General features: G+C 43.6%; 1 protein-coding gene across 1 annotated transcript in view; it reads right to left on the minus strand.

The window, feature by feature from the left end:
• ADAM22 (ADAM metallopeptidase domain 22) overlaps positions 1-26,593 on the minus strand; it is a 253,471-nt gene extending 226,878 nt beyond the window's left edge. Inside the window, 2 exon segments of the mRNA XM_044292767.1 lie at positions 15,722-15,879; positions 26,503-26,593. Coding sequence (XP_044148702.1) covers positions 15,722-15,879; positions 26,503-26,575 — 231 coding nt within the window. The 5' untranslated portion in view covers positions 26,576-26,593.
• Between the last annotated feature and the right edge of the window lie 575 nt (positions 26,594-27,168).

Genomic DNA, 27,168 nt, shown 5'->3' on the forward strand with positions numbered 1-27,168 from the left:
TTATTGGTCGTGTTTTACCATAAATCTGAAAGACGCCTAAAGTATTAATAAGAGCCACAACGAATGGGAAATGCTAATAAACTTACTGACGGCCAAGAAAATCATCAAAACGTTCCAGTGAAGATCATATCTCCCTGGATTATTCATTGTAATTAATCTCACTCAATTTCTTAATGAAATATATAAAAACAAGCAATAAACCACGTACAATCAATCATTAATTCATTTTTAAAAGTGCTAAAAAATTAAAATAAAGGATCGAGGGGAGACATGGTCTCGAGGGGAGACTTCACCTGGTCCAAAAAAGCCCCCCATCCCACCACACACGGATAGTGCTGGGTTATGCACCTTTGTAAAATGATGGCGTCCTCTACTTGTCCTTGCATTGATCGTTTTTGATGATAAGGCCTCATGCACACGACCGTTTTTCTTTAAGGTCCGCAAAAACGGGGTCCGTAGGTCCGTGATCCGTGACCGTTTTTTCGTCCGTGGGTCTTCCTTGATTTTTGGAGGATCCACGGACATGAAAAATGAAAAAAAAATCTAAGTCAAGTTTGCCATTGAAATTATAGGAAAAAACGGACACTGATCACGGACACGGATCACGGACACGGATGACAATCTTGTGTGCATCCGTGTTTTTTCACGGACCCATTGACTTGAATGGGTCCGTGAACCGTTGGCCGTGAAAAAAATAGGACAGGTCATATTTTTTTCACGGCCAGGAAAAACGGATCACGAATGCGGCTGCCAAACGGTGCATTTTCCGATTTTTCCACGGACCCATTGAAAGTCAATGGGTCCGCGAAAAAAAAAGGAAAACGGCACAACGGCCACGGATGCACACAACGGTCGTGTGCATGAGGCCTTAGTAGAATGTAAGTCACTGAAATGTGCCTGGGTAGCAGGTTTTATTTGTAATATCAACGTGAATTGCTATGTTGGTAGTTTTTCCTATATCCATTTAATAAAGAGGGCAGAAGCCCCAAATATAAAGGGAGCCTGTTACCAGGAAATCCTCTGACGAGCCAGGCACCATGCCTTGTAGGACTAGCTCAGTTGAATGTAATGATACCTTTCGCTTAACGATCTGTTGGTTCATTCTGGAGAAAAGTGCTTTAAATCCATATGCAAATGAGCAGTTAAGTGCACAGAGGGCGGGCCCAAGCTGCTCTGTGCACTCTTGCTCCTTCTGCTTCCTCGGCCAGCCACTGCCTCTCCTCATTGATTGACAGGGCCAGGTTCGTTCATGGTTATCTCATCTGGTCCCGGAGGGGCTGGCAGAGGAAGCAGGAGGAACTAGGGTGCACAGAGTGACTTGGGCACTTAACTGATCATTTGCAGATGGAATAAAGGTACTTTCTCTCCAGAATGAAGCAACGGATCGCTACGAGAAAGGTATCATTACGTTCAACTGAGTGATGGGCCCTGCCCATATAGTAAAGGGGTACCTGACCTGTGGACACTGCTTTCTCTTCCTTGCCTTTCATTAACTGTGGTAGCCAAAATTAAACCCCATCCCCTATGGCAGTAGTTTGGCAGCTCCATCACTCCTGCCACATTGTGTGGTTCAGCTGGTGACCATCAAGTCACAGTTGGCCACCTCGCCAGGGGTGCACCACCAATGAGGCCAGGTGAGGCTCAGGCAGCACCAGGAAGGGGCATGAGGGGGGCAGCGGAAGGGCCATGGGCAATGAGATTAGATTAATGAATTGGCATGGGGGGGGGGGGTCGCCATTTCAGGCAACAGAAAGGTTAGGTGCACCCCTACACCTCAATTTGTTTACCCTGACCCTCCCAATTATAGCTCCTCACCTTCCAGGAGCTGTTCCTCTATGCCCGATGTACCCAGAGATTGCCGTCCTCCCTCGTCCTCCCTCGTGTTATCTAAGTGTAGGTGTAATATAGTTTAAAAAACAAAATAAAAGGATTTTTGGTAGAAAAAGCTTCAAATGACCAATGTAAGGTTACACTTGGGGGGGGGATTTGTTTTGGTTAATTATGATAACAATATAATATATTTTGGAATTTCTTGCAATTATTTTTTGTTCCTTGTAGTGTCTCCATGTGATGTTCTCATCCTTCAAGCCACAGCGGTGGTCAATTTACAGCTATGGAGGTGGTTGGGTTGAAGGCAGACTTGCTCACCTGGAGTCAGCCAGTTTGGCATACCGCTTCGTCCATTGTGCAGAGGGGAGGCTGAGAGTGGTAGTCGTGTTGCAAGTACAGACGGTGGTGGTGTCCTTCTCCCTCGCACCCAGGGCTGTCCAGTAATGAGGGGGGTGCGCCAGGCAGATGTGTAGTAACCAACTGGATGACTGCTAATGTGTTAATGTTGTGATTCTATGAGTTAATTCCATGGTTCACACTCCAAAAGCTGTTAAAATGTTTACCGAGATGATCTATGCACTATGCACCCTAAAAGACTATATATAGGTAGGAAGTAGTTAACTGGCCGTCGTGAGTTACAATTGCTGGGATTTGGCTGGTCCCGTGATCCCCTGGTTAGCCAAGTTGAGAGACTGCTGCTAAACAGGTGAGAGATAAGACCTGTGTGTATGTGCTTCTGAAAAGTAGGCCAAAACAGAAGCCTTACCCAGGAAACACCGCGCACGCGGGGCCACCTCTCCAGTCACCCACTGTGCGACTTCCGAAGGTCGCCAGAGCAGGTAATGGAGAAAGCCATGAGCGAGTGGCTTGATCTCCCCCATTCTCCTGCACCCATCAGACATTCATGGTATATGCTACTGATATGCTGTTAATGTCCACATGGGAGTACCCCTTTAGGAGGCCAATCAGCCCAAATGTAATAGAAAAGGTGTCAAAAAATGATGAGAAAAAACATATATATGTTATGTCACAAATCCTAAACTCTTGCACTTTTAAAACTATTTATTATTACTAATAATCGGCTGTTCTGCAGAGATCACCTCTCAGTAGTCAGCTCATGATCACCAAAAGCAGGATTACAATGGCAGGTAACACCTCTATATAGATGTCACAGCATTACATCATTCACTGGTCTTTACTGCTCATTTTCCGACTCCCTGCACAATGACCTCTGCACAGGTCACAGATAATGCCTACAACTCTCTCCTACAGATGACAAGTCACCTTCAGACCACAGTTTCCTATGGTCCATTCGGCTGCTGTAATTATATCTCCAAATGTGATATGTCCCCTTTAAAGGAGTTTTCTGGGATATTTAGGGCACCCGCTACTCATCACCCAGTAACGTGACCTCTCTAATGAGCAGAACGTCACACTAGTGGGCGTGCGTGGTTATTATGAGATGTAGCATAGATATCATATAGCATTGCCATGATCCGGAGCTAGTTCCTGCACCGTGCGGCATATATCTGCCATCATGATCTCCGGGCCACTGCTCAATGTCCCTACAAGATCGCTCCAGGACTGCCACAATCAAAGCTAGTGCCGATCCTGGCAGTTTAACCCATTAGATGACAGTCAACAGCAACCATGGATCCAAGAAATGTACAGCAGGCGGGATTGCCCCCGGTCTGGCCATCGGTATCCCATGACGCTACTGAGGGGCGTCTTCCTAATAGGTTGCCCGTCAGTGCTATTCATGCTTTGGAATACTACGTTCAATAATCATACATATTTAGTACTGCTACAACCAGAACAACCCACAGAATAAATATGACTTACTATTTATGCCACATGACATTGCGGATTTGCTGTCTTTTTACTCCACCACCACCAAAAATTTTTTAAAAAAGTTATAAAAATGACACGATAATTTATATGCACCCCAAAATAGTACCAATCATAACTACAACGCATCCCTCAAAACAACAAGCTCTTGTATGGCTACATCACTTGAAAAATAAAAATGTTATGGCTCTCATCATGTGGCAACCCAAAAATCATTTTTCCACCCTAAAACCTGTTTTTATTGTGCAAAAATACTAAACAGTAAAAAAATACCATACATGTTTGATATTGCCATATTGGGCAAAAAACACCACACATAACAATGGTGGAATCAGTTGTCTTTTTTAATTGCCTTCCAAATAAAAAAATATATAAAAAACTATCATTATATATATAATAAAAGCTCATCGATAAATTATATGTATCTCGAAATGGTGCCATTGAAAAATGCAACTCTTCCTGCCAAAAAAAAACAAAAAAAAACAAACTCCTACAGCTACAGCAATGGAAAAGTAAAAACGTTATGGGTCTTCAAATACAATGATTGAAAATCAAAATAAATGACTTGGTTGTTAAAGAGGACCACTATCCTCTCTCCTCTCTCCTGACATGTCCGTTTTAGTAACGACTTGCATTCTCCATGTGATAATAATTCTGGAGCATCTCTTCATATAACTATGTTGTACCATCCCTCTATTATTCCTACTAGAAATGTATGTATAAACTGCCAGCAGTCCACAATAAAGATCCAACGGGATGTTACCTGTGGGGGTGCGTGTCCCTGCACAGTCTGACACTGGCAGCACTGATAGGATAGTGTCAGACTGTGCAGGGACACCTCCCCACTTGGTAACACCCAGCTGGACCTTCATTACAAACGGCTAATAATGTTTTTATAACTTCTAGTAGGAAAAATAGAGTTATTAGAAAAGATGCTCCAGAATTGTTATTATATGGGGGACAAACAGGGATTAAGAAGGCATGTTCTAGTGGCATGTCCCTTTAAGATGCCACATACACTTATTCCATACCGTCTGATGATGTCAGTTAGGGCTCATGCACACAAACGTATTTTCTCTCCGTGTCCGTTCTGTTTTTTGTGCGGACCGTATACGGGATCATTCATTTCAATGGGTCCACACAAAAAACGGAAGGTACTCCGTGTGCATTCCGTTTCTTTCGGTCCGTATTTCCGTTCCTCAAAAAAAAATAGAACATGTCCTATTATTGTCCGCATTACTGACAAGGATAGTACTGCTGTATTAGGGGCCAGCTGTTCCATGCCACAAGTGTCTCTGTGTGCATTCCGTTTCAGTATTTCCGTACCGTGAAAAGATAGAACATGTCCTATTCTTGTTCGCAAATTACGGTGCTTGGCTCCATTCAAGTCAATGGGTCCACAAAAAAAAAAATGAACACATACGGAAATGCATCCGTATGTCTTCCGTATCCGTTCAGTTTTTGCGGAAACATCTATTGAAAATGTTATGCCCAGCCCAATTTTTTTCTATGTAATTACTGTATATGGCATACGGAAAAACGGAAAGGAAACAAAAAACGGAACGGATCCGTAAAAGACGGACCGCAAAACACTGAAAAAGCCATACTGTCGTGTGCATGAGCCCTTATACAGACGTTTACCAAACATCAAATATGCGACAAGTGAAGATTTTATTCCAAGAAACAGTAATTTTTTAAAAGACTTTTCTGTCTAACACGAGCCACAAACCACCATAAAATATTGATGTACGGCCCCGATTTATTACTTATTTATCTCAGTTTCTCTTTCATTATTTTAGAGGCTTCAATATATCAAAAAAGAAAAAAAAAAAAAGTATCTTTAATCATGATCTTAAGCCCTCGATCAGTCTGCACGCTGAGAATCTTAATCTTATTAGCTGCATTACAAATCACTAAGTAGTGAAATTTATGAAAAACTAACTTACAGTATGTAAAGGATTTTCAGCACAAAACCGTTGTCACGTGGCAGATAGGAAATAAAAGGGTGGAATCGGTGGGGGTTCTGCCAGTTGGGACCCCGGAAAACCTCAAAACGGTGGAGTGGAGTCACACTTCACTAAAATGAATGTGCGTTAAAGGGGTATTCCACCTACAAGAGCTTTAATACAGTAGGTGACCTAAGGCTGGTTTCACACGGGCGTTGCAGGAACATGCACGATTTTTCCGCGCGAGTGCAAAACATTGTAATGCGTTTTGCACGCGCGTGAGAAAAATCGGCATGTTTGGTACCCAGACCCGAACTTCTTCACAGAAGTTCGGGTTTGGGTTAAGTTTTGTGTAGATTGTATTATTTTTCCTTATAACATGGTTATAAGGGAAAATAATAGCATTCTGAATACAGAATGCATAGTACAATAGCTCTGGAGGGGTTAAAAAAATAATATAACTCACCTTAATCCACTTGATCGCGCAGCCTGGAATCTCTTCTGTCTTCTTTGATGTGCACAGGAAAAGGACCTTTGATGACGTCATTGCGCTCATCACATGGTCCGTCACATGATCTTTTACCATGATGATGGATCATGTGATGGACCATGTGATGAGCGCAGTGACGTCACCACAGGTCCTTTTCCTGTGCACATCAAAGATGAAGACAGAAGAGAAGCCGGGCTGCGCGATCAAGTGGATTAAGGTGAGTTAAATTAGTTTTATTAGGTTATATTAGCATTTTTTTTAACCCCTCCAGTGCTATTGTACTATGCATTCTGTATTAAGAATGCTATTTTTTTCCCTTATAACCATGGTGATTTTCATGCAGCCCCATTCACTTCTATAGGGCCTGCGTTGCGTGAAAAACGCACAGAATAGAGCTTGCTGCGATTTTCACACAACGAATCGCACCGGCGCGGAAATCTCGCCCGTGTGAAAGGGGTCTAAGGGACACTCACCTGGCTAAAGTTGGGACCTGCTCCTGTTATGCATTTATGGTAAATCCTATAGAAATACCATAAAAGACCAAGATGAAAATACTCCTTAACCCCTTAAAAACCAGGCCTATTTTCATTTTTGCATTTTTCCTCCCCACGTTCCAATAACCGTAACTTTTTAATTTTTTCATTCACTTAGCTATATAAGGACTTATTTTTTGCGGGACAAGAAGTATTTTTTTTAATGCTACCATTGAATTTACCATGCCTTGGAAAACAGGGAAAAAAATTCTGTGTGGTAAAATATAATAATAAAAAAAAGGTTTTTGAGGTTTCGACATCACAGCGTTCACTGTGCACTAAAAATAACCTGACGTCCTTATTCCTCGGCTCAATACGAATGCGTTTTTTTTGTTTTACCACTTTAAAAAATAAAAATATAATAATAATAATAATAATAATAATAATAATAATAATAATAATTTCTTTGCATTGCCATATTCTGACAGCCATAACTTTTTCCTATTTTGGTCTACAGTGCTGCATGAGGGCTTGTTTTTTTGTGAAACAAACTGTATTTTTTATTGGTATCATTTTTGTGGTATGTACGACTTTTTGATTATAGTTATTAAATTTTTTTTTTTTTTTTTTGGTGGGGGCCAGATGACCAAAAAATGCCAGTCTGCATGGTTTTCATTTTTTTACCGTTACGGCGTTCACCGCACGGGAAATCATATTTTATATTTTAATAGTTCAGACTTTTTCGGACGCGGCAATACCTAATATGCAAAAAATTTTTATTGTATATATTTTTATATGTAAAATTGGAAAAGGGGGGTGTTTAAAACTTAATGTTAAACTTAATATATTGGTGTTTTTTATGGATTTTTTTATTTTATTTTTTACTATTAGCCCCCATAGGGGCCTACTACACGGTATCTTTTGATCCCCTCTCCTATTCACCCTAATAGATCTCTATTAGGGTGAATAGGATTTTTACACTCTCCATTGTAAAAAAAAAAAAAAGTATACTTTTTTTTACCGGACTCTGGAGGATACAAGAACGTGGTGTGCTGTGTTTTTGTATCTTTTTTTTTTTTAACGTGTACGTCAAACGGAGGCATAAAACGTGATGTGAACCCACCCTAACCAGAGCTCCTGTGGCGGAAATAACCTCGCCACTGGGTTTTGGAGGGGCCTGTTTGCCAGCCTTTTGCCTCAGGATTATGGCCCATATACTAAAACTCTGAAGGAGAAGGTAGAGCGGCCGCACAGCCTAAGGCCCCATTCACACGTCCGCAATTTTGTTCCGCATTTTGCAGAACGGAATTGCGGACCCATTCATTTCTATGGGGCCACACGATGTGCGGCCTGGCTCCAGAAATGCGGACCCGCACTTCCGTGTCCGCATTTCCGTTCCCGAAAAAAAAAAAATAGAACATGTCCTATTCTTGTCCGCAATTGCATATTCTATTAGTGCCGGCGATGTGCGGTCCGCAAAATGCCAAACGCACATTGCAGTGTCCGTGCTTTGCAGATCTGCGGATCCGTAAGACACGCTACGGACGTGTGAATGGGGCCTAAATGTGTGGAACTGTTTTGGGCAGGAAAGCCATGCTTGCGGTCGGTCAAATGTGACTTCCATGGAATTCGGGAACCCCTGCTTGGATCTGGGTGATTTCTGGATATGTTGTTCACCCAGATCAGAGCTATCCAGGGATGTATAATTTATGGGGATATGTGGGGCTTTGGGGTGTTTTCTGTGTTTTGGGAAAAAAATTGTGTTTTCTGCCTGTGAGTGATTAAGTTAGCCCATTGTGTTTGGTAATGTATCACAGGCAGAGAGGGGGGGGGGGGGGGGGGTTTGTGTACAATTGCTGGGAGTGTTTCCATACTGTAAATGCATGCGATTGAGACAGTTTATACATTAGCCAGTCTTCCACAAGGTCCCCAGGGGAGTGTGTGTTCCTTGCTGCATAAAAGGCTGACATGTAGCCCCATTAAAGAGTTCCTGTTTCACCCTCAACATAGAGCCTCGTCTCGTGTGTGGGGAAAAGGCCGCATCTACACTGGGGAATGCTGTATACTCCCCTGGCTATAATCCCTGAGCTCTTTCAAGAGCTTGTTCCTGCATCGCTCTCTGAAGGAAGAGAGATGCACCCACTGGAACCTGGAAGCCTTGTCGTAGGTCCAGGGTGGGTAGAAGACAGTGATATCCCAACCAAGCTGCAGCGGTTCGTGGGGTCTGCGATGCTTACGGTGTCAAGTGGAGTGCTTGGAGCCCTCGGGAAGCACTAGGAGCATCTATCGACGGAGATACCCAGTCGGGGTGCCAGGAGATCCGGTACAGCTCCTACTTCACATAGTTTTAGATGTAATAAAAGTACTAACAGACCAACGATCTTATCACCCTCAATACAGCTATCAAACTACCCCCCCTTCTTATTAACTCTTTCAATGCCAACTCCTGTATTAACTCAACCCAATAATAATAATAATAATAATAATAAAATAAAATAAATCTTTTCAAACAACTATGACTCTTTATGATTTCATATCTCCCCACTTCTAAATCACCTAGAACTGAAAATCTAACCTACCATAGCAAACACATAGAAAAGACAAACAGTACACAAGCATTCCCCACAATTGAGGGGCACATGCCAAGTCTCCATCCCTAAAGACATGAGAATTGGCATACAAAGGCAATTGGCATTGTGCAACGGGGGACATACAAGACCAGTTGCCAGTAGGCCTCAAAATTGCCTAGGTTAGGGGGAGTACTGTTTGGCATGCTGTTTATCATTAGGGAGACAAAAATGTATAAATGATTTTTGTATGCCAGCCTACTTTACCCCCACAAGACTGCTCAGTGGTTGGCTACAGCAGTCACACCAATGCCAGAACAATGTAAGCAAGAATCACCTGAGCATCATCCCTGGAGCAGTCGGGGATTTAACAGGCGAGTGTTGGTTTTGTTATTTTATACCATTTCTTCCCCCCTGCTGAACTTTTTCTTGGAAAACCCCTTTAAATCCAATAATCTGCCCATAAACCAAAGCATTTCGGATTAAATAGCTGCTACATCTGAATGGCTGTGTAGAAACCCTTGGATTGGCCAGTCAAAGTCCTGAGTTGAAAATATTTAGGACTGGTTTTATTGGGTGGCACACTGGGCATATATATACACTCCAGGTCCTCTTTAGTAATAGAAAAACCTGATTGAGCAGTGGAAAAAAACTCCACTTCAGTAGTCGGGTGATACCAGTGACATACTGAGAACTCTGCACCTTTGGGGGCAATTTTTTTTTATTATTGCATTGTACTTATTTTGAGCTAAAAATTTATTTTTACAATTAGCCTTTATTATAAATATGGAATCCTTTTTTTCTGTTCAGAGCTGATAAGCTCTGGCAGCAGCTTGTTGATCTTTTGTCTTTTCCGTCATCTGGGGAGCTGACGGGCTCCTTATCTCTGCTCTCTGACATTATAAATGCTGATTATAGCTCAATCCTTACATTACTGATAAGAATGTGGCTTAAATAAGTGTTTATGACCTCTCAGTAGTTTAGCGATAAGGGTTATTAGATGAACGGCACAAAGTGAAAGTGAAGTCACACAGTTAGAAAAACAGTTAACCCTTTGTGACAGAACGGCTCAATATTTTTAATAAAGGTGAATTGGAAATATGATTTTTAGCCAAAAATTAGTAAAATACAATCATAAACAAAAATTGCCTCCAAAAAGGTGTACATAGCCTTTAACCACTTCCAGCCCGGGCCATTTACCCCCTTCCTGACCAGGCCTAAAAAGTCTGACATGTGTCACTTTATATGGTAATAACTTTGGGAAGCTTTTACTTATCCAAGCCATTCACAGATTGTTTTCTCGTGACACATTGTACTTTATGTTAATGGTGAATTTAAGTCAATATTTTTTACCTTTATTGTTAAAAAAAATAATCCAAAAGTTAATGAAAATGTAAAAAAATTTACTATTTTCTAAACTTAAAGGGCTTCTGTCACCCCACTAAACAGTTTTTTGTTGTTGTTTACTTATAATCCCTATACTGCGATTTATGCATACATAATCTAATTGATCATTTTGGTTCAGTAGATTGTGTTAAAAACGTGCTTTTAAAATATGCAAATTACCTTGCTAACAGCAAGTAGGGCGGCTACTTGCTGGTAGCAGCTGCATCCTCCGATCCTAAAGACGCCCCCTCCGCATGTTGATTGACAGGGCCAGGGAACGGGATCGTCCTCCGGCTAGCCCTGTCTACTATCTAGATCTCGCGCCTGCGCCGTAGCGGTATTCAGTCGGCGCAGGCGCACTGAGAGGCGGACGCTTGCTCGGCTGCTCTATCCTCAATGCGCCTGCGCCAATGACGTCACATCTACACCCGGCGCAGGCGCATTGAGGATGGAGCAGTCGAGCGAGCGTCCGCCTCTCAGTCGATTGAAGACAGGTACGGCGCAGACGCGAGATTTTGAATGCAAACAGGGCCAGCAGAAAACGATCCCGTTCCCTGGCCCTGTCAATCAACATGAGGAGGGGGCGTCTTTAGGATTGGAGGATGCGGCTGCTACCAGCAAGTAGCCACCCTACTTGCTGGTAGCAAGGTAATTTTCATATTTTAAAAGCACGTTTTTAACACAATCTACTGAACCAAAATGATTAATTAGATTATGTATGCATACATCGCAGTGTAGGGATTATAAGTAAACAAAAAAAAAAAAACTGTTTAGTGGGGTGACAGAAGCCCTTTAAATTTCTCTGCTTTTAAGACAGATAGTGATGCTAATTAACAATCCCCATATGTCTACTTTATGTTGGCATCATTTTAGTAATGTAATTTTATTTTTTTAGGACGCTAGAAGGTTTAGAATTTTAGAAGCAATTTTTGACATTTTTAAGAAAATTTCCAAAGTCCACTTTTTTAAGGAGCAGTTCAGTTCTTAAGTCACATTGAGGGGCTTACATAATAGAACCAACCCATAAATGACCGCATTTTAGAAATGACACCCCTCAAACTATTCAAAACTGGCTTTAGAAATGTTTTAAACCCTTTAGGTATTCCACAGGAATTAAAGCAAAATAGAGGTGAAATTTCAAAATTTCACATTTTTATTTTTCCGATTTTTCATTTTAATACATTTTTTCCTGGAACACATCAAGGGTTAACAACAAAACAAACCTCAATATTTATTACCTTGATTCTGCAGTTTGCAGAAACACCTCATATGTGGTCGTATACCGCTGTTTGGGCACACGGCAGGGCACAGAAGGCAAGGAGCACCATATGGTTTTTGGAGGGCAGATTTTCCTGGAATGGTCTTTGGGCATCATGTTGCATTTGAAGAGGTAACCCCACAGTGAAAAACCCCCAAAGGTGGCCACATTTTCTAAACTACACCACCCGAGGAATTTTTTTATTTCACTCAACAGCTGTTTCATAGAATTTTTAATACGTTTTAAATAATTTTTAATGAAAAATTCCTTTAAAAAAAAATAAAATGAAAATTGAGCTTTAGGCCCAAACTTTCTTTTTCACAAAAGATAACAGAAGAATATCCCCCCCAATTTGCTACACACTTTCTCCTGAATACAGTAACACCCCAATTGTAGTCGTAAACTGTTATTTGGGGATATGCCAGGGCTCAGAAGGGAAGGAGCGGCATCTGGATTTTCTAACATGGAATTTTCTGTCATGGTTTTTAAGAGCAATAACTTATTTTTTGTTGAATGAGCTGCGTGAGGGCTTATTTTGTGTGAGACAAGCTGTAGTTTTTATTGTCACCATTTTGGCGTACATTTGGCTTTCTGGTTGCTTTTATCTCATTTTTGGGAGGTGAAGTCACAAAAAAAGCTGTTTGGTGTCATTTTTCTATATTTTATTTTTTTTTTTACACCAGTTCACTTTATGGGGTAGATTATATGATATTTTTATAGATATGGTCATTACGGATGCAACGATACAAAATTGGTCTAGTTATTTTTAATTTTACGTTTTACACAATAAAAACATTTTTTATTGCTACCATTTTGGGGTAGATAGGACTTTTTGATTGATATTATGGTTTTTATGAGGTGATGTCATGGTGGGAAGTGGGGGAAACTCCCCACCGTCCAAAGTCTGAAATAACGGAAAGCCACTAGGCCTGGAAGCCAAGATAAGGGAGAAGGTCACCTCCTATCGCCACCCTCATCCTATCCCTGACCTCCTAACAGCAGGAGCGAACCTAGATGGTAAGAGGGCTCATGCACCGGAACCTGGGTCCTACTGACCCTATCGGTCCCTGCAATATGGAAGTCAGGAATAAGAGACGGCCGATTCATCCACAACACGGATAATTCGGAGTCTCTCACAGGCCTAGTAACAAGGAGGAGATAGCAAGCAACAACAGAACGGCAGGTAAGTGTCCTGTGGCCAGATGACCACAGAACGACAAGATCACTTACCGGAAGACACAGCTTGCTGTCTAGTAGTTCCCCCTTCGGGGAACCCCAGGGACCCCCTTCCGGAGGTACAACAAACAGGATATGTCTAGCAACCATGCGGGATCATCCACACCAAAGACAAACCACACATGGAACAAACAACTAGACAATCCCCCCCCCCCCCCTCGAGAGGCTGTACAGCATAATACAGCGCTGTGCAGCTTCAGTACAGGGCTGATCAAGGTCTGTGGAAGACCCGACAGCTCCTGCACTCTCCTGGCCCCGGTGGTCCCGGGACAGGAAGCGGCATAGCGCTTCCTGATCTGTATATACAGCGCTCGTTGAGCGCTGTGTATACAGCGGTCTAGAAGGCAGGGACACCAAGGAATGATCCCTGCCTTTTCTCTGGGGTGCCCTGCTGTGACTGACAGCGGGCCCGCAGCTCGGCAGCTGCATGATTAGCGTGCAGCTGCGATCTCTGAATGGACGTTCCAGAATCTCCATTCAGAGATAAACAGACCACCCAAGGATGTTTAGGGCTGTCTTACACGAGCGGATGCCGTGCGGGTAATCCGCAGAGTGAATGAGAGCCAAGCCGAGCTCTGGACAGCAGAGACACGGAGCATTAACATCTTTATCTCACTGTGATTTTGTAGTAAAAAGATCACAGAGAGGCACGGAGCATTATTAATCATGTTAATGCTTCTTGTCTCTGCTGTCCAGAGTGCGGTTTGCCTCTCATTCACAAGCTTATATTGTTAGGATTATGGATGATAACTTTGGTTCCAATAGACAAGTAAAAGATAGGCCATCACTAGCTGATCAGCGGAGATGCGGCGCCCTGCACACCCACCGATCTGCTGTTCTCTGTAGCACAGTCGCTGGAAGTTGGCGGTGAAACTACATTGCGCTATCTCATTGAAATCAATGGGAGCAGAGCTGCAGTGACAAGCACTGTCCACTACAATGTTGATGATGGTCTGTTGCTCCAGTACTGAATTCTGGCAGTGAAGCTAAACAGAACAGCTAATTGGCAGGGTTTGAGGTGCTGGACCCCACCCATCAGCTAGTGATGGCCTATTTTGAGGACAGGCTATTACCTAAAAAAGTGTGGACTACCCATTTAAGTCTGGAGGGGAGGGTTTATCTTCTTGTGGGTGGAACTATGAATAACTCTTCCTAAATAAATGCAGTAGTACTTGGAAATATTGTCTGAGTACCCATCAAAACTTCGAAAACCTGTGTCTAAAATCATAAAATGCAGGCATAATTTGTCCCAAAATAATTTAAATATATTTCCACAAAAATATTATACCATCCTGTGACCAGGTGAAAGGGAAGAGTGTCGCCTTAACATCTAATTAATTCCACACCAATCTAAAGGACGTCAGCTACTGTCATTAAATCCAGCATTAGCACACGCTTAGTACACACCACTCTTTAGTTCCCCATCACCACCAAAAAGATGTCCTACTAAATGTGACTCTTCAACCTGAAGAAAGAGAAATACATATCCTTCATGCAATCCTTACTTCAAGAGTAGGAATAGGCAATGAACATAAATCCTGAGAAAGTCTTAAGGTTAAAACGTAACCATAGTGAGGGGTTGATTGGACATGTCATAAAACACCGGTTGTTGAGGGTCCAACCACTGAGGCTTCCTAAAATCCCAAACACAGTATGACTTCAATTGGTGGTGATGGCCAAACGTCTGGGATCCTCACCTTAAAAACAAAAGAAATGAAGCCTAATCTAGGAAAAATTCATATCTGAGATATACTGCAAGCATATATTGCCTGCATTAGTAGTCTATTAGACTACTACGACAGGAATGTGGAGCATCTCTAGGTCCTACTCAACTTCTAGTGTCCACCAAACCTCTATATGGAACCCGAATCCTCCAACCTGGTGACTACATATTCAAGGTGTTTTCCTGGACCAGGGCATCTTCTATCCTTGCCCATTTTTTAAATTTACAATAGAAATCCATTACTATTTGTAAATGGGAACTACAACTGACACATCTGGAGATCATTTTGCTTTTGACCACTTGGTTGGAAGGTTTTTATGGTGTAGCTTTGTAGATGTCATATTACCTATCAATTTTCTGCTATGAAATGATTTAGAAATTTACATTAACATCCTAAAGTAGTGATGGCGAACGTTTTAGAGACCGAGTGCCCAAACTGCAACCTAAAACCAACTTATTTATCACAAAGTGCCAACACTGCAATTTAACCTGAATACCAATATAGTATATCTCCCATGTACTTTATCATTTAGCTATAATAACTGGGCACTGCCTGTTCTGTACATAGCGCGCCCTTCGCTGATGAATGGCATTAAATGTATAAGGCTTATTGGTACACCATAGACATTTTCCAGGGTGCTGGTGCCCACAGAGAGGGCTCTAAGTGCCTTAGGTTCGCCATCACTGTCCTAGAGCATCAAGTAGAGGTAGATTATTTTGTATATCATGTTTCTCTAGAATGCCAGTCTCGTGACCTAACTGCACCAAATCCACCGCACCTCAGAGATTGCTACACTTTGATGCTTGAAAACAGGAACACATCTTATTAATGCAGCCTACAGACCTCATTCTTGTTTCTATTTTTGCATTATATAGTACAGCCACCTCACATTAATAATAATCTCCAGGGTAACAGAACTTCTATATCACACCAGCGCCCAGAAGCCACAGCTATATGCATTACCTGGTCCTGTCTGTTGTCCATCCTGACCCGAGTGTTGAGCAATCCACGTGCGGTCTGGTTGTCCTGTTCACTACTGAAGATCAGCCGCAAAGGAACAGTGTCTTCCCTGCCCAGGAACCCATTTTCCTTCTTCCTATGCATCTCTGTCAGCCAAGTATCTGCAAAAGAAATGCAATAATATGACTTTACACCTGAAGAAGGAGCTCAGCAACGCTTGGCACACCGAACCATGATGACAAGACAGCCCAATAACCATATATAAGCTTTTATCTTCCAATACGACCAAGTTAGATGGCACAACATTAGCGGCACAAAGCATTTGGTGGCCCATTCTACGCATCGAACATGCAACCGATTGGCAGCTTCAGCAACATTCTTCTAGAAATACTTTTGACTACCTTCAATGGTCTTTAATGGGTTGACATATTTTAATATACCCGATAAATTTTGAGTTAATAGAGGGGGTCCCTAGTTCGGAACCTCTATCAGTCCGCCACTGAAGATAGCAGCTACCAACTCCACATGTCCATGCATAATATGGAGAGTTCATTGACTTCTCCTGTGAGTGCCCTGCGGGGGACCTGGACACAGTGGAGCAGCTTGAGATCTGCTTCTCCACAACATGTCTAACAATAAGGGGTTTAAAAATATGGACAACCCCTTTAAAGGGTAGCTTTTGACATGTCATAGTTTTGGGTGCTGAGGGTCCAGAGACACCCACTGATCGCTAAAACAAAATGGTGGAAACGCTCAAGCGAGTCTTGTGCCTTTTAATTGGCTTTGCTCAGTTCTCCACAGAGAGCTAAGCGTGAGGTGTACGCATCCACAGAAAGTAGAAAAGTTAGTACACCCCTAATCCTTGCCTCTCTAAAAAGAGCCAAGCAGAGTGGATCAAAGCCAAAAGGAACACAGCCGCATGCTTCATCCACTTGGTTTTAGCAATCAATGGGGGTCTCGGCAACAAAAATTACACAGTGGCCACCATGTAATACTTCACTCTCATGCCGTGGTGCTGTAGGGAATTGAATTCTTACTGCCAGGTTTCTTACCGATCAAAGCTTCTGACATGTCGCTATCGCGTCAAAAGTTTTCAAAAATGATAGGCACCCTTTAAAGACTTTAAAGATGTCTGCCATAGACAATGTCTTATTATATGGCCTAATGAGACAATAGGGGATTCTCCACTTGCACCTGTCCTCGACTATCAACAGAAAGCAACGCAAACTGCCGTTCTCAGCTATAAATGCTGGCAAATTCACTCATTTTGCTTAGGTTGCCAGCAGCAAGACTTTTACACCTGGCTCCTTAGAAGGAAAATTAGATATGGGGCTGCTACACAATATTTTGCCCAATGTCCACCAAAGACCTTAAAGGAGTTGTCCCAAGAAATATTCTACAGTTTCCAAACCAGCACCTGGATCTCAATTCTTTTGTAATTGTATGTAATTAAAAGTTTAATACAGCTACTGAGTGTGATTCAATTAAATCTACTTGTATAGCGCCACCTGCTGTTTTTTTTAATTTTTCTAATTTCTCTGTCCACCACACTGAGGTGGACGCACATGCTCATTACCATCCTTCAACTGCCACCAGCTGCAGACGTAAAGACATCTCCTGAGCTGCCAGCTTGAAATAAAGCCTAGCAGAGCACGTGGAGCAATGCATAGGGAGATCTCTGGATCCATGTGAGGTACGGGGCTGGTTCCTGCTTTGTTCTAAATTGATTGTCATGTACTACATGATGTCCACTTTTCATTTTTGACTGTAACCCCTTTAATCATTGATCCTCTTGATATGATGACGTCCAATTTTCTGGATTAAGGGCTACTTGATAAACTTTGAACCGTCACATAACGGTATGCTAAATAAACCTAAAACTGGGTGACACGAAGGGTGCAGCTCATTATCTGCACGCGATGCTTCATCCACCACAACGTGCCATCGATGATTGCCTTTGTGTGCTGCCATAGGCACGTTGTACGAGGCAATGATACCCGACACTGTTGCACAGCACTTGCACTGACATAGCGTTGCTCTACCCGAGCTCCAGAGGAAATCACATCACAGATTTCACATTTGGATTCATATGTTGGAACCAATTATCTCAGTGCCTGTGAGAAATTCTATTAGACCAAAACGACTGAATATGGGACAATGTATGGATTCAGGCGATAGGACTTAATCCAAAGCTGGCGCCACTGCTTATCTGAAGAGGAGAGGCATTCGAGGTTAAGGCCGTGAGCCCTAAGGGTTATACAATCTAAGGGAACACTGGTTGAACAAAAGAGAAAAGTGCATTGACATCCAATGTGAACACACATTAGTATATGAGCACCCCCAGGCTTCCCTTAAGCCCTCCATGTACCGTGGTTGGATTCAGGTCAAATGTGTCTGACAAGTGCATACTTGACACGTAAACCCATCAAATGCAAAGCAAAGAAGCGCAAATCTGTGCGAGTACACGTGTACCGCCTTTATATTGTGTCCAGGACTTATTTGCAGCCTAATATTTGCAAGTGCTGTCCCCCCGTCATAGCTCTGATTGGTTTGCAATATTAGAATAAAGGCTCATGCACTTGACCGTATGTATGTTGCGGCCCGCAAAACAACGATCAGCAAAACAACAAGGGTGACGTCCGTGTTGCATACGTTTTTTTTTTTGCGGATCCATTGTAACAATGCTTATCCTTGTCCTGCAAAATGGACAAGAATAGGACAGTGTTTAAATTTTTATTTTTTTTGCAGAATGGACATACGGACACGGGATGCACACGGAGTCATTTCCGGTTTTTTTTCCAGCTCCATTGCAGAAGACCAGTAGCAGAAGTGCCCAGGCTGCACTCCTAAGCTGAGAGTGGGGCTTAGTAGGTTGATGGGTTGGAGCTTAGCACAGCAACGGGGTTTACCAGACATGACTTTGCTTGTGGCCTCAGAAATGCTCCAGACCATTACTTGCCACCAGTACAGTTCCTCTAGAGAGGGGATTCCTGCCCAGATTCTCACCAAACAGTAGCAAGGGCATGGGACCCACCAGGACTGGGCCCCCTCTCCAAGGGCCTCATAACAGCTATTTGGTCTTTCTCTCGTGTGCAAAAAAAATTACAGAATTACTCCAATGGTAGAGCAACATCTTAGCCAGAACTTCTGCAATTCTGAAAAAAAAAGTGGGAAAACTTCCTCACCAGTACTGTAAAAGACTGTAAGAGGGTCTGAAACATATGGGTGTGGCGTATGGCCATTACGAGCTATCCCACTTGAGGAAGGTGCACTGATCCAGATTTAACAGTGGTTTACTCAGATTAAGGCAAAGAGAATAAGGATATCCTCTCAGAGCAGGGCACAAACTTGATGGTTGCACAAAATATTGTGGCACTGGAGCTTGATGGTTATTAATAGCAATGGTACAGTACTATACAGTTTGGAAAGTAGATCCACAAGTAGTTGGTATCACTAACAGGACAGTCGTTACACCCAGTACTGCACCTGAAAGCAGGAGTATCATGCAGTTCTCACAGGATAGCCTCTAGTCACAAGGCATAGTAACAGGTACACTGACTGCAGGTGGTACAGGGCTTGGACTAGCTGGGTCACAGACTCTAATAGGTGCACCTTGGCTCAGCAGCTTTCTGTCCACACATCTTTCTCCTGTCCTCGGCCAACCTTTGTGCCCACCGCATAAAATGGTATGACAATGGTCACCAGTCACTTCACTGTCGGTTCTCAGTACTAGTATACTCTTTGCAAGAAGGGTGTGGATTAAATGGTCCGACACTCTTCATCTGGGCACCCCCTTGCAAGACTAATATGATCAGGTAGTATGACCCCTGGGACACCATGGTGCTCGTTCAAGCTCACTGTCCCTTCAGCTCTCAGGAGACACATGGTTGGTCCACTGCAGTGTAAAGGTAGACTATCTCCTACGTGAGCCCAATGGACCCAAGCAATCATGTAGGTCCCAGTGGTGAGCCGCCACCTGTCATACATTTATGGCATATCTTATTTCAGTGGTTCACAACATTACCCCCAGAGCTACATTTAGCACTGATTGATGGTTGCGAGCCACATTTAACACGACCATCGTGAAAATGTTTAATACTAACTCAGAAGACCTGGGAATGATACTGTCCGGGCATTGGATGCTTATCTCAACCACTGTCCGACTCAGCATGCAGTAGAGTCTCTCCACACCCAACGGACGCTGTGCATTTCAATAGAAGCCGTTGATGGACGGGTCATGTCCCAGGCCCCTCCATCAGCTGCCATTTTCAGGAGCATACTTGGCAAAAAGCTTTACTGAGGATCCTCCTCCACTACCACCACCAGTACATATACCCCTTCCTTAGACCCCCACCACCACCACCTATACTCACTAAATGAGTTAATCACATCACTAAACTGCGTGAGCTGTCTCCCCGTACAGCTGATCGGCAGGGGGTGCCGGATCCCCGCCGATCTGATATTGATGACCTATCCTGAGGATAGGCCATAAATATGAAAAAGCCTGGAGAACCCCTTTAACGGTTCACTTCCAGTGGGTATAAATCTGTGCCGTTCCAGTGATGGACACATACATTAGGTGCATGAATTTTAGGGTGCCTTCACATGCAGCAGATTTTGGTCCATTCAGCTCCCAGGGGCTTGCAGAAATCCATGCTCTTAAGGCCTCATGCACACGACCATATTTTTTTTCTGCACCTTTTTTGTGGATTGGATGCAGATCAATTTATTTCAATAGGGTTGCAAAAAAAATGCGGAAAGCATCTGAATGTCTATGCCGCAAAAAATAGAACGTGTCCTATTCTTGTCGGTTTTGCGAACAAGAATAGGCATTTTGACGGCGGAGCCCGTGGAAATTGCGGGATGCACACGGCAGGCATCCGTATTTTGTGGATCTGCAAAATACATATGGTCGCGTGCATAAGACCTAAGCCCAATTCAGATAACTGGAACTGATTTTCAGTCGCAGAAATTTCAAATCTGTTAGGTGTGAAGGCACTCTTAGGCTACACACATCGCGGATTACATGTGGTTTTATGTGCAGAAAAAAAAAAAAAAAACACAATAAAGTACCAGCAAAGTGCATGAGATTAGACAGATCTTATGTACACTTTGCTTTTTACTCCCATGCGAAAATTCATTTGCCGTGTGGATTAAAAAATCTGCAGCACGTTAACTGTTTGTGATACCGCACCTTCTGTAGTGGTTTCCCCATAGACCTCAATAGGGTCGTTAACACAGAAAATGTGCACAACAATCCGCACTAAAAACCACACAAAACACACACCAAAACCACAATAAATAGTGCAGATTTATGTGTGGTTTTGGTACAGATTTCTTGAAGATAATCTGCATACAAATCTGCACTGAGTTCAAGTACTGTAGGAAAGCGCAAGGGTCCGTCATTGACGGAAGGTATGTGTCACCGAGATTCCTGGCCTCGGTGAGGTAAGAGCCGGTAATTTCATGTGTCAGCGGCAGCTAGTGCTGGCTGACATGGTTTTGCTATTTAGTATGGCCGTAAAGCCGATCCGGGCCTGCTCTTACTGGGGGCAACCAAAGTGCAGGGTGGGTGGCTGCTCCCCACGTTCCAGGCCGGGTCTTGGTTTGGGCTATAAAACACAGGCAGCACTGTCAGGTGGTGGGAATTTACTCCTCTATGACAGTGAAGCTCTGTCCGCCTCTGTGTTGGGGCCTGGGTAAAGGCCTGCTACCTTGTTGGCGTGAGAGCAGGCAGTTTCTGCTATGTACAAGGACTTCTGCATTGCTGCATGGTGTGAACAAACACCAGACTTAAGGTGACCGTTTTCCTTAAAAATGACTTTTTGTTTCGCTTATCCTTATGTACGAATAAACACCGAACTGTTAAAGACGTTGTTAAAGACGTTGTCGTTGCCCTTATACTGCGTCCGCAAGCCTGTCTACCAGAGCAAATCCCCACAGTACCCTTAGGCATTCTGCACACAGGTGCAGGTTTAGCCCTCTTGCCCACGAACGTAAGGGCTCCGTGCCCATGCTGCGGACCACAATGCACGGGCACCGACAGTGGGGCAGCCGCATGCGGATCGCAGACCCATTCACATGAATGGGGTCCGCGATCCATCCATTCCGCAAAAAGATAGAGCTAGTGTTCAGCGAACTTGTGTTTTAAGTTCGGCGTCTAAAGTTCGGGTTATCGAAGAATCGCGTTATGGATTCTGCTACCACGGACCATAACAGAATTCGGAATCCATATCGGGATTCTTCGATAACCCGAAGCCGAACTTTAGACGCCGAACTTAAAACACAAGTTCGCTCAACACTAGATAGAACAAGTTCTATCTTTTGCGTAACGGAAGCACAGAACAGAACACCACAGAAGCACTCCATAGTGCTTCCGTGGGGTTCAGTTCCATGCTTCCGTTCTGCACCTCCGGGTTTGCGGACCCATTCAAGTGGGCTGGTGACCCGTGTATTGTGAAACCGTCATATACGCCCACAGCACGGGCACAGAGCCCTTACGTTCGTGGGCAAGAGGCCTTACAAACAGAAAATCCACACAGATTTCCATGTGGACTTCTGTGCATTTCCGCACAATAAAAATATTAGATTTTTGCTGGAGATCTCAAACTTCCATTAAAAAGAGTAAAATCTGCGCGCAAAAAAATAAATTAAAAATTCTCCTAAACAATTGACATGCTGTAGATTTCTAAATCCACATGGCAGGTCAATTTCCGCACAGAATAAAAAATCTAAGTGTACAGTCGTGGCCAAAAGTTTTGAGAATTACATAAATATTGAAAATTGGAAAAGTTGCTGCTTAAGTTTTTATAATAGCAATTTGCATATACTCCAGAATGTTATGAAGAGTGATCAGATGAATTGCATAGTCCTTCTTTGCCATGAAAATTAACTTAATCCCCAAAAAAACTTTCCACTGCATTTCATTGCTGTCATTAAAGGACCTGCTGAGATCATTTCAGTAATCGTCTTGTTAACTCAGGTGAGAATGTTGACGAGCACAAGGCTGGAGATCATTATGTCAGGCTGATTGGGTTAAAATGGCAGACTTGACCAGTTAAAAGGAGGATGATGCTTGAAATCATTGTTCTTCCATTGTTAACCATGGTGACCTGCAAAGAAACGCGTGCAGCCATCATTGCGTTGCATAAAAATGGCTTCACAGGCAAGGATATTGTGGCTACTAAGAATGCACCTCAATCAACAATTTATCGGATCATCAAGACCTTCAAGGAAAGAGGTTCAATTCTTGTTAAGAAGGCTTCAGAGCGTCCAAGAAAGTCCAGCAAGCGCCAGGATCGTCTCCTAAAGAGGAATCAGCTGCGGGATCGGAGTGCCACCAGTGCAGAGCTTGCTCAGGAATGGCAGCAGGCAATGAGCGCATCTGCACGCACAGTGAGGCGAAGACCTTTGGAAGATGGCCTGGTGTCAAGAAGGGCAGAAAATAAGCCACTTCTCTCCAAAAAAAACATCAGGAACAGATTGGTGAATGGACTGCTGAGGACTGAGGCAAAGTCATATTCTCCAATGAAGCCTCTTTCCGATTGTTTGGGGCATCAGGAAAAAGTCTTGTCCGGAGAAGAAAAGGTGAGCGCTACCATCAGTCCTGTGTCATGCCAACAGTAAAGCATCCTGAGACCATTCATGTGCGGGGTTGCTTCTCATCCAAGGGAGTGGGCTCACTCACAATTTTGCCCCAAAACACAGCCATGAATAAAGAATGGTACCAAAACACCCTCCAACAGCAACTTCTTCCAACAATCCAACAACAGTTTGGTGAAGAACAATGCATTTTCCAGCACGATGGAGCACCGTGCCATAAGGCAAAAGTGATAACTAAGTGGCTCGGGGACCAAAACGTTGACATTTTGGGTCCATGGCCTGGAAACTCCCCAGTTTTTTGAGTCCATTGAGAACTTGTGGTCAATCCTCAAGAGGCGGGTGGACAAACAAAAACCCACTAATTCTGACAAACTCCAAGAAGTGATTATGAAAGAATGGGTTGTCAGTCAGGAATTGGCCCAGAAGTTGATTGAGAGCATGCCCAGTCGAATTGCAGAGGTCCTGAAAAAGAAGGGCCAACACCTGCAAATACTGACTCTTTGCATAAATGTCATGTAATTGTCGATAAAAGCCTTTGAAACGTATGAAGTGCGTGTAATTATATTTCACTACATCACAGAAACAACTGAAACAAAGATCTAAAAGCAGTTTAGCAGCAAACTTTGTGAAAACTACTATTTGTGTCATTCTCAAAACTTTTGGCCACGACTGTATGATGGGATTTGTCTTATCTCATTCACTTTGCTGGTACTGTATAAGGGTGCATTCACATGACAGTGCTGTGTTTTGCAGTCTGCAAATTGCAGATCCGTAAAACACGGATACCCGCCGTGTGCGTTCCACATTTTGCAGGAACAGAACGTCCAGCCCATAATAGACCAGTCCTATCCTTGTCAATAATGCGGAGAAGAATAGGACATGTTCTGTATTTTTGCGGATGCCACGGAACAGATAGACACATGCGGACCGGACACGGTGTGCTGTCTGCATCTTTTGAGGCCCCTTTGAAGTGAATGGGTCCGCATCTGAGCCCCAAAAAATGCAGATCAGATGCGGAAAAAAATATACATTTATGTGCATGAGCGCGGATCCGCAGGAAAATCTGCCCGTGCTATATTATTTTGAAGCAGATTTTAGAGCAAAGTTTACCCTATATAAACAGAATTACAAAACCCGCAGCATGCCATCTTTTCCATGCAGATTTTGAATGGGTCGCAATCCGGAAGGTGTGGTGCGGAATGGAAGCATGGAACCCCATGTAAGCACTACGGAGTGTTTCTGCGGGGGCTTCTCTCCGTGCCTCCGCACTGCAAAAAAATAGAACCTGTTCGAATTTTTTGCTGTGCGGACGAATCAAGGACCTATTCAAGACTTTTTTATTTATTTTTTGGGGGGGGGGGTGTTTAACTGACTTTTTTTTCACTGTCATGTGAATGAAGCTTTTAAGGCTTTAGGCTTAGTGAATGATGGACATGCGCTGTACAAGTTCTCCACAGACCGCACACGTGCCTATTGGTTTTAGGCTTGCATTCACACAGACCGCAAAACAGCTATGGTCATATCAATGCCCCCTTAGGGCTCATGCACACGGCCGTGCCCGTATTGTGGCTCACAAACAGCGTGTCCGCAATATAAGAGCACCGGCTGTTTTCGCACCATGTCATGGATTTTAATTGAATTGGTCCGCAATCCAGGTGATACGGTGCGGTGCCGGACGGGGGCACAGATCGGAAGCCCACAGAAGCACTACGGAGTAATACATCCACTACTTTTTTGTGGTGCGGACCATCGGATGTGGATTGCAGACCCTATTCAAGTGAATGGGTCCTGTGTCTGCATTCAGTGGCCCTATGGTCGGGCCAACGCTGCATTCCGCAGCACGGACCCGGCCAGCACATGGTTGTGTATGTGAATCCTTAATGCGTTTACGTACACATCAGTCATTTTCTATTGACTATGGGTTGGCGGAAAAGCCACTGGGACACGCACTACTTTGGTCCGTGAGGTGGACCAAACATGCCCATTTAAGTCTATGGGTCCATGAAAAACCAATGGCACAACATGGATGGATGGTGTTCTGTCAGTGATTTTTCACAGACCATTGGTATTAGATGCTCTGGAAACTAGTTTTCAGCCTAGCAGTATATGTGGAATATGGATGACACATGGAGGGCAAAAAAACGGACTAAACACGGATTCTTCACACACATAGTCACTGATCATCTCGTCGTTAAGCGTCATCACGGACGAGTGAAAGAGGCCTAACAATACAGTTATCAAAGTTCTGTCTTGTAATGAGCATACAGAAACTGAATGCACACAGAGTTCCTTTAGTTTTTTTTGTGGACCCATTGAAATGAATGGTTCTGCATACAGTCCGCAAAAAAAAACGGAACGGACACAGAAACAAAAGACGTTTGTGTGCATGAGCCCTAATAGGACATGTTCTATCTTTTGCGGAACGGAAATACGGAAACGGAATGCACACAGAGTTCCTTCAGGTTTTTTTTGTGGACCCATTGAAATGAATGGTTCCGCATACAGTCCGCAAAAAACAACAAAAACGGAACGGATATGGAAAGAAAATACGTTCATGTGCATGAGCCCTTAGTCTTACGGGGTCACAATCTTAATGCACAAAAAAGCAAATAACTAGAAATTTACCAAAACCAGACTGTGAACTGCTGTGATTGGGTCAATATTTGTTCCAAGGGACTGGACCCCAATATATCCAGCGATAACCAAATTTAGGCCACTGCACCAAGTAGGATGGGTCGATAATAACACGCTGCACCTGCTTCCACCTCCCATGACTCCACAGCCTCACTAGTGACATGGCCTATTGCTGTTTTTCGCTGCCTCTCCGGCATCCGAGGGGTTAATGCACCTAGTAAATCTCCTCCTTGTGAATGCTCCTCATGTGCCCAGATGCCAGCACTAGTGGCAGGCGGCCTGGTGATGAGAGGAGACACCAGCCAGGCTCATCCCTGGAGAATAGGTTTTAATTAGAAGCATAGTAAATGGAGGGTAGAGGGGATGTCCAGGACCATCAGGGACATCTCTTCCCAGGCTCAGTCCCTGGGTCTGCAGGTCACTGCTGTATCAATGCAGAGCAAAGGACAGGAAGGTTCGGAAAATAAATAAATAAACAGACGCGTGTTACAATGTAGCAATCCAGGACTGTGCCCCCTCCCCCTCCCTGCTGCCGTGCAGTGACTTACCTGCCTGGGAACTGGCATGGACCAAATACAGGGCTCCAATCAGGCAGCCTATCCAGCAGTCTAAGCTCTGCATGGCTGGCACAATCCAAGAAGCATGTGAAGGGTGACTATCAGAGAGAGGTCCTCATTGTGAGGGGCTTGTGCTGCTGGGGTCTCCCTGCCTCTCACACTCTCTGCTGCTGCTGCTGCATTGTGTCCTCCTGGTTTCCATTAGTGTTCTTGTGCTTTTACTGCATTGGGTGGTTAGATGTGGATGAGAGGACTCAAGCACCTCCCAGGTCTCCTCATCCACATGCACAGCCACATCCTTAGACTCATCAATGCCAGAGCCTGCAGAGCCTGCCTCCTTACAAGGACCTCATTGCACACTGGGAAATGTAGTCTTGGTTATTGCAGCTGAAATGTCACACAGGATCCTGCAGCACCTGCACAGTCCTTGCTTAAAGGGGACATTACCCCTATAGGTGTATGACTACTCCTATGTAAGGTCTGGTACTATTCAAAGGAGGACATTAGAAGATCCAGATCTGAGGTTCTTCAGACTCATCGCTCCTTGAAATCTGTTCAGCAATTGTCTCTTTTTAATTTATTAAATGGCATAAGGACCTGTGACGGCTAACCTCCAGCAAAGGTAAAACTGCGACTCCCAAGATTCTCAGAACTCCA

Source organism: Bufo gargarizans, chromosome 5 (genome assembly GCF_014858855.1).
Source record: "Bufo gargarizans isolate SCDJY-AF-19 chromosome 5, ASM1485885v1, whole genome shotgun sequence".
Lineage (NCBI taxonomy): Eukaryota > Metazoa > Chordata > Amphibia > Anura > Bufonidae > Bufo > Bufo gargarizans.